A 20,607-nucleotide genomic window follows, 5' to 3' on the forward strand; every position below is an offset into this window, starting at 1 on the left:
TGAATTGCCTGTTGGACTGTGTGTCTGAAAAGGTCAACAAGCAACCGGAGGTAATAAATGAAGCTGAGGTGGACTGCTTGTGTGGGCGTAATTGGGCTGAAGATCCAATACAGAGGAACAGTGACTTATGGGTAATTACCTGCAATGTCCTGAGACAAAGAGCTGTGAGTGGCTGTCTCTCTGATTCAATCAGCCCCACACAGAGCTGGGCAGTACACAGCCTGTCTTAATTGTCCGATATGCTTTCCCCTCGATGCACGGATGCACAACGTTTCCTGCAGCCGTTTTCTCTCCATTTATACTGGCAGCGACAGAGACTCACACGCTTGTGAACTCATTCGCACAAAGTTCCTCTGTGTTTCTCACAAACAAGCTCACATTCTTCCCACTCCAACTGCCACACATACACGGATGCAATTCCAGTGTTCATCTCTGTCAGACACACACACGGAAATCTGTTTGCATTTAAACTCTAAGACCACATTGGGCAGCAAATTTTCTTCATTAACAGCCTTCTTCTGTCACTCAGTGCTGATCTGAGCTGACCTTTACTGTGCAGTATGCACTTTCAATGCTATTATACTTTTAATGACACAGCTGGCAGTGGTTTTGGGAGGTCTTGTGAAGAGCTTGTTGAGCTGCATCTTGAAACGGAATTAGTCATAAACACTGTTGTAAATTATCTATAATAAGTAACATGATCTCGATAACTCGGGGAAATCTAATTTGTCTAGTTTACGTTTGCATTTAAAACGCTAGATTAGTTGAAAATAAAATAACTGGTCCAACACACAGCGTACAAATTGGAGATGGAGTTAAATGCAGCTTAGAAAGGCGCTTCGTAAACAGCATTAGCAGTTAGATTTGCCTTTGAAAACATTTTTATTTTTTCATTCTTGAAGACAACATGACAAAAATAATGACCAAGATGCTGTATATTTATTTTGTAACTTGTCGAGAGCTTATTGATCACATATACAACATCAGAAAGGCTCAATTGGCAAGAGAACAATATCAAATAAACATCACAAACAAGTTCTTAGCCCCGAGTAAAACAGCAGCCAACAGACAAGGACAGCGGCTCCAAGGACGGAGGGGGTGGGTGTGAGGGGTTTGTGTCAAAATATGAAGAAAACAAGCCAATGCAAACCGAAACGTCATACTTGAGACCACAATGGTGATGGGTCTGATTTTGGCATGCAGAACATTTCCAGCTTTATTAATCAAGATGACAACACGGCAGCGAAAATATTACTCATGCAGCACCATTCACAGTTAATTTGGCTAAGGTGGTGGGGCAGACAAATAAATAGCACATGGAGGGAAAGAGAGTGAAACCACTGAAGGTCATTAAAAATCAGGCTGTATACCGCTGTACTCAAGTCAAGAATGAAAGTGTTTCCTCAACAAGCTGAAAAATGTGTGGCTCGGTGCTCTTTGCTTGATAACGAGCAACAACCAGCACAGATTCCAGCAAAACTACTTCCAGACACTGTAGAACGACAAAAGCCACACTTGGACTGACAGGCTGGGGGCTAAAAGGCATCATTATAAAATATTTTACCCCAGTGAAAAAATGCACTTTCAAATAATGAAATGCTGAAATCACATAGCGGGAGGAAAGTCCGAGCACAGAGTTACAATATACCTATTCACTCTGCCTCTTTTTTGATATGACTTCATTAAAAATCTGCATTTATCTATCTATAAATCTTCTAGCAAATATTAAATACTACATTACAATACATCTTTCTAGTAATCTGTTAAAAGCAATCTGTGTAAAATACGTTCTTTAAACAAAACTGAAGCTTATCGACACTGATACTGTTCCTCACTTTCTGATTACTCTGCTGACTAGAAAATATATAATACTAGTTTATAGCGCTGTTTTTTTTTCACTCACTTGATACAAAATATGTCTACATCAGATATATATTGTACGTGTACAAAGTGCTTCTTCTAAAGTGTCTGTAACATTTATAAGCTTGAAATAACATTTGAAATGTAGTAAACATTTGCACAGCTTGAAGAAAAGAAGCACCTCCCAAATATTTCTATCGTACTGTAACCTTTAAAAAACACTTTAACAGATTAAACTTTTTTTTTCTTCCTTTTTTTCCTTTTTCCACATTTCAGTTTGTACACTTTTAAAAATCACCATGGTACAACTGATACAGGATCAAAACAGTGCTTTTCCCATGATCTGATCTTCCTTCATAAAGTCAGAGAGCCTTCTGGGGGTCTTTGGATGAGTGTAAACACTGTGAAAGATTCTCGGGGCGAAACGGTCACGTTACAATGCTACTGATTACGGACGTCGCCTGCAAAACACTTACGTACATGTTATAATGATCGTTGCGCTCTCTCGACTGACACCACAGTAAGGCTCAATGCGGGAAATATACATGCACTGAGCAGCAATATATTGTGGCTACTACTAATGACGCAAAATATAAATGCTTGTAATTTTACAGCAACAGTCAATATATTAAGACTTTTCTGCAACAGCAAGGACTCGCTGGGATCATTCGCGCCAGGCTGCAACGACATAATGCTGAGATATAAAGGCGAGATAGAGAGAAGTGGCACATATTTATCAGATTCCCATTAAAAAAAATCATTTTATGGCTCTTGCATTGCTATGAGAATGTCGGATTAAAAGGCATATATTATCTGACTCATCTATCCACTTATCTGTATTAACGATGTATTTCTATGCTGGATGTGCTTCCTTTGCTCTGTAGAATACATTTGTGTTATGGTGAGAAAAGCTCATTTGGAGGCTGCCAAATGGAGGCTGTTCAGATTCAGATTGATTTCACCCACATTGTGCGCATGCGCCATTAGCGTGCTGCCTGCTGTAACCCTAATTTCCTTCGGGATTAATAAAGTATTCTGATTCTGATAGTATTACAAAAATCCCCCAATTCCCAGGACAAATTTATTGTAAACATTATAAAGATATCTAACTTATTAAGCAACAATATATAACTGAGCTTTTCTTGGGGAGGAATGCTCGCAGCTACATACATGTCAGTTTGCAAGTGGTCAGTACGAACTTTCATAATCACTTTGGATTTGAAAGGTTTTGTGAGCATGATTAGCAGGATGCTTATTGTGGTTTGCAGCTGATAAACTAGGTGAACGAGGCAAAGACTAAAATATGATTAAGGGAAATAGTTTTACGCATTATTGTCTTGTATGCATGCACGCACGTGCGTGTTGCCGTTGCAGTGCTTGTGCAGATTTTTAAAAGCGATATCTCTGCACAGTTCACCTACACTGTCCACTTCTAGATCTTGCCTGCACAAAGCAATGCATAAATGCACAAGTTGTGATTGCATAAACATAGTACCATAGCACAGAACTGGCAAGCCACTTATAATATTATAGGCACAGGCTGTTAACACTTGGCAGTTAATAGGTAGAAAGATTTAGCTAATTACATTTAAAGTATACTTTCACAGTCTTTCAGCTTGCTTCATTTACACCAGAGGAATACAAACCCCAAGAAGAAAGCTTGAGCATTATGGTTTAAGTTAAAAAAATACGCTGCCCTAGTCTCTCTGAATTGCTAGCTGTGTGCATGTGTCCCTTTCTCTCCGGTAAACTACTTAATCAACGTGCCCTTGAGCAAGGCACTTGGTGGTGCTCTGTAACGTATAGCCCAGTTTTCTCCCAGCTGTGAGTGAAACTGATAGAATTCTTCCTCATAATACAAGTGCTGCACTTCAGTGCAACGTATGAACTTGGCGTCAAAATTAAATGTCAATAAATAACCTAAAAAAAAACAAACAAACCACACAATTAGATATGTATATCAGCGTGTGATATTCAATTAATTATGGGTACTAGTCCATGAAGTGTTTTAATTTCTCTACTGTGTCTACTTATGTGTAAGTTAGTGGTTTCCTTCATTTCCCAGATTTCCTTTAAACACTTTCCACGAAAAGAAAGAGGTATAACTGTGACTGGACTAACTTTAATTTGCTGTTGGTGTTTGTTGCCCTGACTTTGGTATCTCTTGTGTGTGTATACGCGTGCTGGATGTTTTTTTTCTATTTGTTTAAAGCATTAAACATTCTATTGAACTAGAGGTTAAGAGGAACATAGCTTGACATTATACGACCTCAATTCCATTACTTACTCTGAAAATATGAACAGCTACCTTTTAGATAAAATGAAGACTGGAATGCAAGCTAAATCTGGATAGGTATTGAACAATGTACTTGGTTGTTTTTTTTTATAAAAATATATCTCTAGTGAAGTGCTAATATGATATGATGAGATAAGAACGGTCTATTGATAAACTGATAAAGTACCTCGTGGGGTAAACAGCATCACCGTCAGCAATGACCTTTGTTTGGTGTGAAAACTCACACCATCAGTCATGCACTGAAAGCACTCTGTAAAATTAAGACTGTAACAGTGTCATTGCTCTGGACACAATAAGCCAGAGATACAATGCAACACAAGGCAGTTAAGCATTGATATTATGTTTGCTTGGCTCACTGTAATCATGCATGGATGCATGAGATGCTGACGAAACAGAGCAAACTGTGCATTTGGTTTATGATGTTAATATTTGGCTGCCTCAAAAGAAAGAACTGCTTTAGCAGATGCAAAGAAGTTAAGAGAGTATCTTGTAGCCTTTTATATCTGCCTTTCAGCATCCTCTGAAAATAGACACCCGTACACATCTCAGCCGCCCAGTGTGCTGGGAGTTACTTGGTTTCCAACGGGAATCGGGTAGGACGACTGCGGGTAACTTCCTGGTGAATCAGCCTTACATGTAAAGGTCTGATGTCTTTGTCATTTTATTGTGAGAGGTTTCCCAGCAGGTCTGGGGTAATGTACCCCACAGGCATAGGTGCCTTGAGTGGGTGCTGTGGCAGGCAGGAAGGGGGGGTCTGGTGGCTAGGCAGGTTAAGGAGCAGACTGTGATGACTGTCTAACTCCTGAACCACTGTGTAGTCTGCAACAGGAGCAAAAAACTGGGGGGAGTCAGGAAGAATGTAAGGCGACGGATTAACCTCCATTGTGGCTGCAGGTCTGGGCTCTACTGGCTGAGGATGTATGATGTGGTACCCCTCACCGGGCATGGGAGAGCTAGGGGGAGGAGTGCTGATTTGCTGGATACTGCTCTCTGTACTGTAGGCACTTCCTTCTGGATCCACTACAAGCAGCTGAAACTGTGGCTCTTTTTGCTTCCGTTCCTCAGACTCCTCACTGTCTTCACTCTCTTTCCGCTTCTTTTTTGTCTCCTTCTCAGCGGCTGAGATGCTCTCCTGGATTCTGAGTTGCTGTCCAGGAGACAACACCACACCACCAGAGGGCATAACATTGCTAACCTGAGCGTAGAAGTCTGTGTTGACCCAGGTCTGGGGCCCTCTGGTTTGGGTTTGGATGAGCTGTCTTTCACCTGTCTCAGAGGCTGAGGATCTTTCTACAGTATCAAGGGAGGTTTCCTCTTCATCAGGTTGTCCTGGTAGAAGCGTGGCCATCAGCATTAGTGTTTCTTCTTCAGGGAGATCTGTGTTGTAACAGGTGGCCTGGGCGGACTCAGCATCTGGACCACTTGAGGAGAAGCCAAAAAAACAAGAAAGGCAAAGAAATGAGTATTCACAGAGCTATTTGATTAAACAAATAACACCTTTAAATGTAAATCTTTGCCATACCTGATTGAATTAGAGCAACTTATGTTGATGTGTTGACTGACAGGTTGGGACTGACCCAGGAGTTTCTGGGTGTCTGAGCCCCGGTTATCCTCCTTCTCTCCACTATCTACATCCTCTGTCTCATTGACCTCCATGAGCTCCACCCACAGCTCATCTTGGTAGAAATCTGGTGCATAAATGGGCAGGCCATCCATTCCTCCACCACTCAGCATAAAATTCAGCTCATCCAGCTTCCCCTTCTGCAAGTGTACAAACAAGTGTTCTGACATTTAGGCTCCAGAAATTGACAGTTTCCTCTGTAAAACACTCTGACTTTGCAGACTTACGTCTAAAATTTTAAACCCAACAAAAAGTGTATGGCAGCTTGGTCTACTCACAAATTAACAACATAACTTATTTATTAATTTACATCAGGATTTTTTTTTTTAATTGTTCAGAGGTGAGATTGTTTTGTATGGCTTTTAAATGCACTCTGTGAATAATACACCCACAACACAATCCTGAATCATGATGCTCTTTCTGTCTAATTCCCTCTGAGTGGTCCTTATGTCCATTTTTTCTTGTTATTTATATTCAGTTTTGTTTCACGTTTAATTGGTGGTTGAGTCAGATGATAAACTGGTAGTGAGTGTGAGAGAGAGACGAGGGAGTGATGTGGTGATTTTGTGACCTAACATATCTCTACAATATGAGCCGCACAGACAGACAGGAATCTGTTTTCTATCCAAATTACAATTGAAATATAATTTTAAAAATGTGATTACACAATCCCTTATATAATGGTTTTACTTCCAAACATTGCCTTTTTTAAAATCTGATTAAAATACACAACAATTTTGATCCCCCTCTGACAGTCACGCTACTTGACTGCGGGGGTCTAGCATTTGCTTGAAAAATCACAGACCAGAAATACCTTCAATAGCTCTGAATCGATGCCTTTGATTTTGGGTGCAGGAACAGGCGGCAGCAGAAATATCATTAATCTGCAATGACAGAAGAACGAGAGAGAAAGAGAGAGATGTGCACCTGTGATTTAGCAGATGTCTCATTGTTTCACAGATGTTTTGGACACCACAGATGCATGAAAGAGAGGGAGTGCGTGAGTGCTCGTACCGGTTCTGCTGAGAGATGACTATGAGCATGATGAGTATGAGGATACCCACAGTCCCAAATACAAAAACCAGTGTGAGATGGACAGGAAACTCTAAGAAGCAAAATGAAACAGAACTCGTCATAATAATGATGACAACCAGTCCTCTGGCATCATCAATCATACTGTGTTAAATGCTCAAAGGAAAAAAAAAACAGTTTGCAGTTCACCAAAAATGCATTGCATCATTCTAACACATGCGTTACCTGTGCTAGGAATCTCAGTCACTTGAATGAAGATGGATTCACTGAACTCGCCAAATTTAATGAAAACCTGCATCCTGCAGCGGATATGTACTTCATATTCTTTTCCTAAGTGCAGACCGTAGATTGTCTGATGAGAGTGTGGCTGAATCTCCAACTGAAAATTGCAAAAACAGACAAACCTTTTGTAAATTAAAAAAAGAAATGATGATGATGTGCTTAAAAAGAATGATGCAGCTATCCTGACAGAAATAGTAACAACACCAATGTTAAAGGCTGAGTAAGAAAAGGAGGGTGTCAAGAGGTCCGTTTTTATTTTTGGCACCTGTAACTACACAATTACTGATGCACTTCAGATAGACTGGATAGATGACATGCTATTATAACAGATGGACGTGAGGTCCCCAACCATCAGGCAAGCCAAGCGGTAATGAATACGAGCCTGTACACAGTCCCATGGCCTCTGACCTACAGATCCCTCCCTTCTCTTCCTTCACAGATGCTAAGGCCTTGCTCTGGCTTCCACAGCCTTGCCAGCAAAGCTCCAACTGCATTTTAACTACAAGTGTTCAGGGGGGAGGGAAAGAGAAACATAACACTCTGCTTCGATGACCTACAATCCATTTTTAAGAGCATGAGATTTGCTTTTTTTATTTGTGTTAATGTGCATGTGCAAAATCTGCTTTTGTCAATGTGAGGAACTGTGTGTAAAAAGAAATAATGGGCAAGATTATTAAAAAGTTAGGAATAAAAGACTTACTGCTTCCCAGTTTGTGGTATTTCCCTCTCTGTACTGCAACTCATACTCCAAACGCATCCATCCCAACCTAACATCAGCAGTAGGTGGGGACTCCCAGTTAACCATGACATCATAATTTAGCCTGGAAGGACTTATAGTCAGCAGGGTCCAGTTTAAAGACACTGGCGGGTCAGGACGTACTGTCAGAGAAAAGGCAAAAGTTCATATTCGAACAGAAGGAAAGGACACTTCTAGTTACTGATTTGGTATGCTAATTTAGGATCACATAAAAAAGGTTAACAGAATACTAAAAAAATACTGCTTATGTTCAAAAAGTCAATATCTGTTCAATCCAGACTGTGTCACTCCCTTTACAAAGATTAAAACATTTAATTCCATTTAACAGATTTAAAACTAAATGATCAACACGTTTTGTTTTTCTCTTTTTTCTTCATTAATTTAACACGATTGATGAGGACATAAGGACAAAGCAAAGAAGTGAAAACCTCCACAAAGTCATAATTATTAAAGAAGGAGTCCTCCCATCACATTACATTTGTGTAAAACATTGATATTTTGAACTGAGACTGGAGCAAATGCAAGCAATATTGATTGAAACTGCACAGGTCTGATTTGATATTATCATGAACACATCACAAATAGATATTTCTTTGGTATAACTGGAAACGTTGGCCATAAAGAAGAGGGGGAGAAGGCATTTTAAACAATGTCAAGAATCATCTGGAGCTGATTCAACAAGTAGTTGCTACGCTCCTTCTATAAACAAAGAGGTTTGGAAGAATAAGCAGCAACTAAAAGCCTGACCCTACTACAGGTCAAGTGTCTAAAACAACATCCACAATTAATTTATACTCATAAAAAGAACAAACAAAGATCTTTCCATGAAGAAGATGTCAGGCAACATATGACGTTGCCATATGATAATATATTGCTTGTCAGCATCTTCTAGACTCAAAGTATTTACCACTTAAGCACTGTTTATCTGACATAAGTCCAAAAACAAGTAGAATTTCCAGGTATCCTTCTGCACGAGTAATTCATTGAGCTAGAAATAACCATTTTGTGCTGTGAAATATGAATATATAATTACATATGAATACATTAAGTAACATCTGTAAAGATCTCCTAATGCTATAAAGGATTTTTACATACAACCTGAAAATGAGAAACAGTAGGATGTCAAATTTTCTGATAAATCAAAACTTTTAAAAAAATCTGTAAATATGCACAAATCTTGGCTACTAACCAATATTCTCCACCCTGAAACAGTCATCTTCATTGAAATAGGTGATGTTGTTTTGAGTGCGAAGCTGCATGCAGTAAGTGATCCATATGGATGTGTGATTTGCATCAAAGAAACATTCCCTATTTGAATGGATATACTTGGGACACTCCTTCCACTGGCTGGTAGGAGACCTGAATGAGTGAAACAATGGCAGAAGAAACATAAGAAGAAGTAAAAAACTAAATTCTTGTCAAGTAAAGGTTATACCATCATTAATGGAGCTCACTGATTCACACAAAACAATGTGCCTACGTGAAGTTTTCTACAAAACAAGCAATTATTAGGATTTCTGAGAGTAAAGCAAGCATTTTGGAGATTACACTTACTCTTTCTTAAGGTAGAAGACTCGGAGTGCTCCAGGGGAGGAGAGGTTGTGGAAGGTGCCAGGACTCCACCAGCAGCGGAACGTCTCCTGGTCCCTTGATATACACTCAGTAAAATGAGGCTCAATGAGAGCTGAAAGACAGAGTTAGAAGAGCAACGATTAGAAAGGAAGTGAGACTGCATTAGGCTAATGAATCACCTTTATTAACATCTATCAGCGTCTGCAGGGGCTTTGCTTTATTCGTCTAACAATACAGAGATACACGGTCTCCTAGGGGCCCACTATCAATTTGAAAATCATTGCTGTGTTTTCAAATCATCAAATGCGCAAGATTTTCAGAAAGCTTACTCTGAACTTGAGGTCAAGCATACTGAGATTCAAAATCATCTGAGATATTTAGTAGATGCACCTTTAGTATCAATTTCATATGGAGCCCTTCAAAGGACATTGGAGAAAAAAGTTTAAGATGTATTTTTGCGAGAGCCTGAGTTACTTGTGCGAGATCCCGCAAAAGTTTTTGATTGAACTCCAAACACTTCCAGGTCAGTAATGAGACCTTGGAAACCACAGTTATGGAGGACACACACCCGTGGGACAGATGAATAGATTTTTAGTTTGAGCTTGGCCTAAACTATGAAATTAGATCAGTGCTTGACAGTAGAGACCGTTTTTATAAGTGAGAGACATCTGAAGAGAGTTCTTAGTGCAAGAGGACACACTCATCCGAAGGAGTACTCTGACCTGGCAGTCTTGGCTGAATTCATTAACAGCCAGCTGCAGTACTCGGGTACTGATAGATGTACGCTAAATGCGCGGAAAAAGTCTTTCTCAGGATCTCGCAAAACTTTTTCAGGACTCTGCAAAAGTAACTTGAATTTTCGCAGAAGTACATCTTCTTTTTTTCCCCCCACCAATATTCCATTCCTTGAAAATCCTACTTCGCCTTGTTCTCTAGTTATAAACTTCACGAGATATTCAGAAACCTTGACCTTGAGGTCACTGAGGTTCTAACTCATCTGAGATTTTTAGTAGATGCACCTATAATATCATTTTGAAGCTCCTATGTCTCCTTGTTCTCGAGTTATAACATTCACAAACTTTGCACCACTTGCCCATCCGCCCTCTTGCCCGGTAGTGTGACACCAATACTGCGTGAGCCTTTTACAGCTCAGTCACCTTTAATTGCACTAATATCATGACTTCTGGTGGTGTCAGACATCACTTTTTCACGGAAAGGCTGAGTAAACTTGCTGAAATCTAATCTTAACCTCAGAATTGCAGAAACTTGCCACAGTTGAAAACAATAAAAACACAACAGATAATAGCACCTTAAGGTTACAATCCACATTTAAAGACTATCAGATGAGCTCTGGGTGTTAAGTGTAATCCTGCATTATTTATACTCAAAGAGTTGCTAGACAAATGGAAAATGCTTCCATGGCATGCTTCCACATGATTTCTGAAACAATGCACAAATACAAACTTGCAAATGTGCCAGAAATATTTTATTCCTTTCTTTTAACAACCGCTGCTGCTACCCTGTGAATCCCATGAATATCATTGCGCGCACATACGAGTAGAAAAAAAAAAGAACTTGCTAAAAAAGTATTATGCTGCTAACGTTTCGATGTGTCCAAACATTTCGTAACAACCTAACCCCTCCTCCCTCCCAGCCCCCCCCCGCTCCTGTCGGAGATCAGTTTCTCGCCCAGCAGAATATAGAGTCCCAGAGTTTGGTGCAACCATAAATAAGCAGCTGAAAGTACCATTGATTTCTGCTCCACTGGCTCTCCGCCAGCTCTCTCTTCTCACTGCCTGCATTATAAATCACACACAGACCTAGAACATAAACATGCATCAAAACACAGGGGAAAGAAATTACAGACCAACTGGAGCTGATAGTTTCTAAACATAAAACCAAAACATATCTCCACACAGACTCGTTAAAGATTGTTCACTTGTAAAAAAAAAAAAAAAGAAGAAGAAGAAGAAGAAAGGCACGTTACTGGCATCTGCATACAGACATACACCTACCAAGCATGCATCCTGATTCAACTTACACACATCTAACTACAACAAGACAAGCTATCAACAAGACCAACTCAGGCAGGGCAGTCAACGCACACACCATTTATTCACGTGGAATATAAACCTACTTCGTTTCCATGCTATTTGGTGCCAGTATAACCTCATAATTCTCTGCATTCCTGTGCAGTTGTGCCTTTCCCACCTCCCTTCCCTTCACCTTTTGCACGCTGTTGTGCTTCCCCGAGGTTTGCTATTTCAGCTCGGCTTCCCTTCCCCATCCAACAAATTCCAGCTGCAACCATCAAAGAGCTTTCTGCAGACGCTGAATGCAAGAAGGCCTTAGAACTACAGAAGAATAGGATACTACAGAAGCAAAACTTCTAAGGTCCTAGGGTTTTTATATGGCCTGTAAATTTGGGGGGATAATAATTTGTATTGATTGGTACTTACACGTCTGAAAATGTTTGGGGTTACTCACAACTCACAAGACTTTTTATGATCATCAATAATTACGTAATAAGACGTGCTTTTTTTTTTACGCGTTTCATCTTCCAGTTGTTATTCTTGTCTGCGAGAGAAGAAGAATCTTGAGGTCAAAGAGCAATGCCGTATTTTTAAAAAGCTATTTGCATTTTTTGAACTTAAAACCATGTCAAAGGTGAAAGGTTGAGCCGCAACACCTGGAGGGTCACACTCTAATTTTGTCATTCTCTCTCATTTCAATGTTTTGACAGGAGGATGTTGATTACCTGACTACATAGGCTTGTAATATTTTTTTAAGGCTGTGCTCACATTATCAGCATGTAGTCATATATAACTACATATATAACTATACTTGAGTTTCAGTAATGGAAAGCTAAATCCTGCCTGTACCTGCCAGGTACTAAATGAGCTGAAAGCCTGTGGCTGGAAGAAGAAAACTAATTTGAACATGTGTGTGCGTATGTGTGTGTACATGTGTGTGTACATGTGTGTGTACATGTGTGTGTGTGGGTGTACTGCCTCATCCTGGCTGTCCATATGTATCTGTCTGTCCACGTGGATGTGCAGCTGAGACTGATAAACAGCTCTTAGCTTCACGTCCTCTCTTCATCAGTCTGTGTAGAGGAGCTAGGAAACCATTTATCTACCTCCATGTCAGCTTTAGCCATTAGGGTTTAAATCCACTAAGAAACCTAAATAAAGCACTCGGCCCTAGGCTCTCACATCGGCTGGCAAACAGAACTGAAAAAGGCGAGAGAAAAAGGTGCAACCAGCATTTACCAGTTACCGCACTGCGAAATGCTCGATTGTAATGAGGAGTGGAATGATCACCTTTTCCAGCTCATTTGCAGATTTAAGTTAATGTTGAGGTTAGTCATGCTCCAAAAGGCTGACTAAAGGAACAGCGAGATGTGATGGAAAACGAAGAAGGAAGAGTGACGCCACTAAAAAACAAACATTAGCCGGTACTACAAATGTCACTTGATGAAAAGAGATGTTTTGAAATTAAATCAGAGCAGCATTTTCTTTTAATCGATATTTCTATTAATAAAGGCAAACTAAGTCAGTGTAGGCGACTGTTTATACGCTGCAGATCATTTATAATCTGTCCCAACTGTCACCCCATGTGACGTTCCCCTGGGTTCAGTTTTGGGTCCATTACTCTTTGCACACTCTTCATGTGTGCAAATATTAGTAGTTACTGACTGATGCATCAGGAACATGAAAATGAAATACATATGGTTAGCTACGATACTTTGATCATGTCATAATGACAGAAATGCCTTAGCATTTTTTTAAAAACTACTTTCTGTATCTTTGTGAAAACGTAAAAGTTTATGATTTTGTTTTATCATGAATTAGATTCGCACTAATAGATTTCCATGTAAATGTTCCATTACATTTGTCAACCGTAAAGCTCTTTAGCCCTGTTTACCCCATATTGTGGGCTACATCTATTACTTGGGACTTTTTGTTCGGGCACATGTTTAGGTATTTTTGTCCACTTCTTACTTATGATCACTATAAACAATGCCAAAAAGACATGTAAATGAGAACTTCTTGATGTCTCTTCATTGTGGTTTTAGTTTAAAAATGATTTGGTTGCCCTGTACTTTAAGAGAACACACAGACCTGCCAACTGAACCTGTTGTCCCCAGTCACATTGTTCACATAACTCAAGAGTCTGCTCTCAGTTGACCACAGAAAAACCCCATAAAATGACATGACACTAAAAGCAGCCTTGTTTCTGGAAGTATTCATTTAAACCATAAATATAAATGATAACATTTATAGGAGTAAAACTATAACTTAAACAGCACAATTTTAAAATAATTTAGCATAAACCCCCATGCTAAAAATGTTGTGACAATGTGAGATATGTAAGTAAAAACAGAATTTAATGATTTGCAAACTGCATAAACCAATATTTATTAACCAAAAAACGAAAAGATATTAAATATCTAAACTGAGAAAATTTGAAAAAAAAAAAAGGAGGGGGGGATTCTGGCAACAAGTTTCTAAAAAAGTTGGGACAGGAGCAAGTAGAGGCTGGAAAACTAAACGGTATTACAAAGAAACAGCTGGAATAGCATTTTGCAACTAATTAAGTTCACTGGCAACAGTTTATTAACACAACTGGATACAAAAAGAACATCTTAGAAAGACGGAGATTCTCTGGAGTAGAGAAAGCAAGAAATTCACCAGTCTGCAACAAACTGTGTCTACAATGTGAAACTATTTCAGAATAAGGTTTCTCAATGTAAAATTGCAAAGACAGTACATAATGTCATCAAAACAGACAGAGAATCTGGAGAAATCTCTGTGAGCAACAGACATGGATAAAAATCAATAAGGGATACCCGGGCTCTCAGGCAGCACTGCACTAAAAGCAGGAATGATCCTGTCATAGAAGTCACTGACTGAGCTTAGGAACACTTCCACAGAAGACCATCTTTGAACACAGTTCGCAGACAGTGATTTCTGTGTTCTATGTGAATAAAACATGTTTATGAGATTTGTAAATCATTTAATTCTTTTTTTATTTACATTTTGCACAGTGTTGCAACAGTTTTGGAATTGGGGTTGTGTTTGAAGGTGCTAGTTTTCCAGTCATTTCACATATGCCTTATTCTACGCTCCCCATGTCTATTACACATCTATTCTTGGCAGGTGTCGAGCCGTAGTACCTGCCTAGCAAACTTGAGACCTTTCTGGCTGTTCAGCACCAACTTCTGCCATATGATCGTTTTTTTCCAACGCCATCATTCTGTTTGTGTTTGTGTGTATTTCTGTTATCCAGATGGAGAAGTTGGCAGCACATGCTGACACTGTGCTAAGAGTAAAAGTGCCTGTCAGTCTGCACATGCCAAGTCCTACATTATATCCCTGCACCAGAGCCCAAAGACACACGCACACATGCACAGGCGCACACACGGTAGAAGTATAACTGTGTGCAGCACACAATGTAATTTTTTTTCCATGGGAACATGTCTTGGATGACGAGGAAAAGAAAGAATCAGAGAGAAAAATTTGAGGACAAAGTCTAGAAGAAATTTATTTCATATTCATAATACTCTCATACATCTTCGTCATCTTCAAATAAAACAGGCAATGAAAATTACAAGCTCCAAACTGGGCTTAATGGTGAAGGTTACATAGTGACTTAGGACATGGTGCAACTCTTGACAGAGCCAGTAAGAGCGAGAAGCAGGCCAGAAGAGAGCGGGAGAAAGGTGAGCGATTGCAACAGGATACAAACAACGGAATGTAAATAGGTGATATAAATAACTCCCAGCTTGCACATGCAGTTCCATACTCAAGTGCACGGACACACACAAATGCATATGCACTAAACTTACACCTTGAAAACAATAAGCGACAAAAAATATGCCATTGTTCTGTTCCTTGAATACATCCTGCCTCTCTGCTCAGTAACACAACAGAACATGCAATGGGGCTTCTTCTCGTTTGAAGCTTGACTGGATGTCAAGTTCTAGATTCATCTGAGCCTCATGACAATGTTCATAGCTTTGAAGTCCCTGAGACACAGCCCGGTGTGTTTAGCCGCGTAGTGACCCAGTCAGCTTATTGTAGTCACAGTGACTAATGATGTTAATCTTCTCTAATGCCATTACAGCTCACAGATTTAGCTTAGTTATGTCATATTATGTCCACGTTCAAGTAAAGAACAAGTGTTGTTCTTGCTCCTAATTTTGTTCTTTGGACTTTGTACTGGAGGGTGTCAGAGATCCTCATATGGGACAAATCAAATCTCTATTACAGTGTGATACATCAACACTGTAGGGAGGTGAAATAAAGACATAATTTCTAGGTTAGCTGGTATTCAATTAGCCTATAGGTTTTTATTTATGTTTTCTGCTATATTCACGATTGTTAGCAAACTTTCTTTAAGGCTTTTCTTACAGTTCTTTGTATCTGGGACTAGGGCTGTGCGATATGACCAAAATCTCATATCCCGATATAAGAATTCTATCGTCCTGATAAGATATAAATCACAAAAATGTAACATTATCTGTTAATTCTGTGAATCTCGGGCAGCTCGACTTGTGGGAAGTCGAGTGTTTTAGCCACAGCTGCCCTGGGGCAGACTGGCAGAAGCCAGGCTGCCATATCGCGCCATCGGCCCCTCTGGCCAACACCAGTAGGCGGTAGGGTAAATTTATTATATCATATTACATTATATCCTCTTTCACATTAGAGCCACGACAGGACCCACTAGAACATGGGAACAAGTAAAAGTGAAATATAAGAATATTCTACAGAATGGTAATATTTATCACCTATATTGCTTTTAGTCTCTTGCAAAGAGACCCTGAAATAATCTGTTTGTTTGTTTATAACAGCAACCAAGAAAAGGACAGAGCAAAAAAAGACAGGTGGTGGTCCTGCACCCCCTCGTCAACAAGTTGGTTAAGTAAATAATACCCTCACGGGAATATCAATATCTCTCAATGAGCACACTGTCGCGCTGAGCTAAAGGATCCTGTCTATCCCGCAATATACGCTGAATTCTGAGAACTCTCCTTGTCAATCTTGCACCTTCCGCAATGGGTGGCTCGCGTATACGGACAGGACATGGCTGCGACAGACTTCCCAAATCCACCTTCGCTTTTATAGCCGTGGTCTCTCATCTTGATTACACGACGTAATTTACAATTACTACTCTAAAATATGAATTACATCTGAAATAATCAAATACATGAAATATAATGATTAATAGTACATTTCCCTTTTTTTAGGAAATGACCTGTATGTATCTGTATGAAATCAATAAAAGGATCAAGTACTGCATTATCTTTAGTTACATTGATAATATTTATTTATGGACAAACAGTGGTAAAATATCGCTGTTGCTTTCGTATAAATGAAGCGGACATACCTGAGTGGCCGCGATCTAATCTTGTTTACATAAAGTAAACCTGCTCCCGAGCAGGTTTACGCTTACGGATCTGTTGCTATGACAGCAAGTCCCGGATGAGCTTCGGAGAACCGAAGGATCCAGGATCGCGCGAAATCGTCAACAATCAAATCCAGCTAACTTACTTAGCGAGGTACGAAGAACAGGCCCCTGGTAACAGTTTCACTCCTACTGTGTGATGAATATTTGTGGTTTTCCAAAAAAAAATCCATCTACTGTATTTGTATGTGAGTAATGCAAAGTGAAACTTGGCTTTGCATTTGGTGTGAACACACCATAGCTGTCATTTTTCTTCTTAATTATTATCTCCCCTGAAAAAACACTTTATTTTCATTTAGTTTTTTTCTTTAATTGGAAGCTTTCTGTCTTAAAGCAACCTTCCCACTTTCACAACTCTCAGTCCTTTATTTGCAGTATGAAGACTCCATATAATGAACACAATTTCAAAACAACTCTTCTGATTCTTGTGAATCAACAATTTGTCGTGTAAACGTATTTAGTGCGCAAAGTAAGACCATTTCCAATCACATTAGAGAACGAGGCACAGCGACTGCAGTTATCTATGCGAGTGTAGCGGGAGATACACCGCATGAGATGCATTCTCGCCACTGGCAGCACTCCGGTGTAGGAAAACGTGCTTGCCTGGGTAGTGAGTGCAAAGAGTCGGGTCAGATGGCAACTGCTCATTTGCTGCGCATGCATCGGATTTACCTTCTCTAGTGTCACATGCGCTTAATCAGACCACATGGACCTTGAACTCTGGACATGGCAGAGAAAAGACATTTTAATGTCCAAGCTGTCAGAGTCAGGTATTTGAATTCTTGTCTCTCTGCCAGGAAATGCAGACAACAGTCCAGGACTGTTGCTGATGTGTGAAAATGTTTTTTAATCTATCCTCTGGTATTCCTCCATCCATCCTGCAGCTTATGACACTTTCCTATTCAATGTACAGATATGAAAATCAGGGCAAATTTTTCTGCATGCAAAATGTTAAATTAGTCTTCTTTGCAGCATTGCTTCCATCACACAGCACTTTCCCAACCATGAATTCCCCTCAGCTTCTGCTATCTACAATATGCATGTCTCTCTTCTGCTCTTCCAACTTTGTGTTTAACTTCAGGCACCATTACCCACACAAGGCCCCAACTTTGAAGCTCACACCCACCGCTTGTCGTTGAAGCAGATGTAACTGTGGATTGTGTGTACAAGCCAGATGGACCAAACCTCTGCACGGTTACCACTAGCTACCACCTCTGTGGTAAGGAACACAGCCCTGTTGAACAGAATCAATCTATGCGCTTAAGGAGTGAGGTCCTTTTGAGCCACACAGACAATCAAGGAAGGAAGGTTGTGGAAGAAAATAAAAGAAAAAGGAAAGTGTGTGTGAGTGTATATGTGAGCAAGGATAGATAGAATGAAATGACTAACACAGCCTATAATCACTATGGTAAGCCTTTAACTACATAGGAGCATCTCCAAATGTCTACTCTTGGCTTGTTCTGTGGCTCGCCTAACAACAGACATAAATATGCTGCAGACACAGAATTCCAGGAAGACTCTTTTAAGTCCATAAGCAGAGCAACAAAATGATTTTAAACAACTCCAAAAGCATAATGCTGAGGGTGGCTCACATACTGCACAAGACTGCATTCTTACTGTAAGCGTTATTTTTTAGGTATATAAAAAAGCCCATGCAAAGCATTTTCCATTTAAGCCGTAGTGAGAAGAGCAGCTGTCCAGATTGGAAGTTGTGCAGTGGTGAGCTTGGGAAAGGCACAGGCTGCATGTGTTTGCTCATGCTATCACAGGCTGCTTTGTGTTTACAGATGTTTTAACGGTTGTTGAGGAAGACCAGGACTGAACTACCACAGTGGTCACTGGGGACCATTTCAACATTTGAGGTGAACCAAACAGAATGTTCAATGGTTTTGACATCACCTGGTTATCAGCAGTTTTTCCTGAGAGCTTATCAGAATGGTACTGTAAAAGTGACAGAGATAAAGATATTTGATCCACTTTGTTAACAACGTCAAAAGGCCCAAGGGCAAAGACACAGAGCTCAAAATGTATCCTCAGACATTAGTCTCAGCTACACCAAATTTATTACCTGAACTACGTACCTTTCCCTGCTTCCTCGCCTCCTCCTGCCACATCAGAAAATATATGAAAACAATCACGGGAAGGCATAGAAATTATAACCCGTAACACGAACCTCAACTATAAATAACAATTCAGGCCCGAGGCAAAGAAGATGGACTGATTTACAACAAAAATCTGAGAAAGAACGGTTTCTTTTGCACCAGTACTGGCATCGGGAAGAGAAATAACAATATGTTCAGCACTTGAACTTTCAAACTTGATTCCACTTATTCCTGCTATAAAAATCAACCTAGAGAGCCTGTGTACCATCCTGAACATGTATGACTGAATTGCAACTTGCCATAATTAAATATAAAGTAGTTTTAGAGCAGTGAACAGACCGTTGGAGGGGGCCTGACCCCCGCACACTAAAGAAGTCAAAGGTGGAAAGTTACTTCTAAGACATTTTAAAGTAGGAATCAATTATTTTTATAGGAAAAAAAACTTTAAATGAGGGAAAGAGAAGAACTTTAGCTAGATAAAAGATGGTGAAACGTTAATTTATTGTCACTGTGTTTCAGATTGCTGCAGATTGCATAACAGCAAATGGAAAAAATAAATAGAAAAGACGCACTAGTGTGGACTTGATCTTAATTTGACCGGAGAAAACACGATGAGTTGGCATTCTTCGGTGGATTCCAGTGGTATTTTTCCATCTGTTTCTCATTAAACCCATACAAAGGAAGATGAAATGTCTTAGTAAATTGGCAAGCTATTTCCCTGTTTAAGAATACCGAAGATATGGCAAAATTACAAAACTAAAACTACTGCTTGATTCCATTTATTGGTTACGCAATCAATACAACTGTGTACTGATAAATAAGACAATCAAGCTGTGTTTTCTTGAACATAATGATCTGCAGGCTCTTTGTACTCTCTGCTTACAGCAATCTGAGTTTGCATTCTAAAAGCAGGAAAACACTGCACACTATTAAATGTCACCTACATCAAAAGCACTGTAAAAACGAGAGGGAAATAAATTGTCCAATGCTGTCAACTGCACTATTAATAACTTAAAATAGCATATAAGGCATGCCATACCTTCCATAACCATGCAGACATGATGTGCTGCGATGCTTAGGTGCTCTTTTTCAAAGGCAATCCAAGTATAGAGAGAGATTTTACTAATGCAAATCTAAGGTAATGATAAATAGTTTGCATGTAATACGTGCACGTGCAAGTGCAGGGCCAAAAGCAAACAGTTTAAATTCCACTAATGTTTCTCCAGGTAATATGCATGCTTAACATTCTGGCAACAGGTGCTGCAGCAGCCAGCAGGCTGCCCAGAGATGGCCTGGAGATCTCAGGTCACTGACTCATGCTGTCTGGCTCACCTTTTAATGGCAATGAACAGATGCACCTAAGAATATACTCAGAGCACACTACCTTGCCAAAATATAACTGGTTTGCACGCTTTAAGCGTCATTAAATGTATGCAAATGTATTGAGCATCTGATTTCAATTATAGGCCTTTCTCTGGATCAAACAAAAACATTCAATCAACAGATTAAGACAGAATTAAGCTGCCTGCTGATGGTTAAGCTGCTAACTCAATCTTTTTGGACTACAATCCTTACCATAATAAACTACAGCCAATTAATTTGGATGGAAATAAAG

At 39.7% G+C, this 20,607-nt stretch overlaps 1 protein-coding gene across 3 annotated transcripts in view; it reads right to left on the minus strand.

Moving 5' to 3' along the window:
• Window positions 1–863: 863 nt before the first annotated feature.
• Window positions 864–20,607, minus strand: part of ghra (growth hormone receptor a) — a 29,000-nt gene continuing 9,256 nt past the window's right edge. For all 3 annotated transcript variants that reach the window (XM_026188492.1, XM_026188491.1, XM_026188490.1), the window contains exons 3-10: window positions 9,403–9,532; window positions 9,038–9,207; window positions 7,792–7,970; window positions 7,035–7,188; window positions 6,792–6,882; window positions 6,592–6,661; window positions 5,679–5,917; window positions 864–5,577 (exon numbers count right to left, since the gene is read on the minus strand). In XM_026188492.1, coding sequence (XP_026044277.1) covers window positions 4,818–5,577; window positions 5,679–5,917; window positions 6,592–6,661; window positions 6,792–6,882; window positions 7,035–7,188; window positions 7,792–7,970; window positions 9,038–9,207; window positions 9,403–9,532 — 1,793 coding nt within the window. In that variant the 3' untranslated portion in view covers window positions 864–4,817. The remainder of the gene's footprint in view (window positions 5,578–5,678; window positions 5,918–6,591; window positions 6,662–6,791; window positions 6,883–7,034; window positions 7,189–7,791; window positions 7,971–9,037; window positions 9,208–9,402; window positions 9,533–20,607) is intronic.

The sequence above is a fragment of the Astatotilapia calliptera genome, chromosome 12, assembly GCF_900246225.1.
Source record: "Astatotilapia calliptera chromosome 12, fAstCal1.2, whole genome shotgun sequence".
Classification (NCBI taxonomy): domain Eukaryota; kingdom Metazoa; phylum Chordata; class Actinopteri; order Cichliformes; family Cichlidae; genus Astatotilapia; species Astatotilapia calliptera.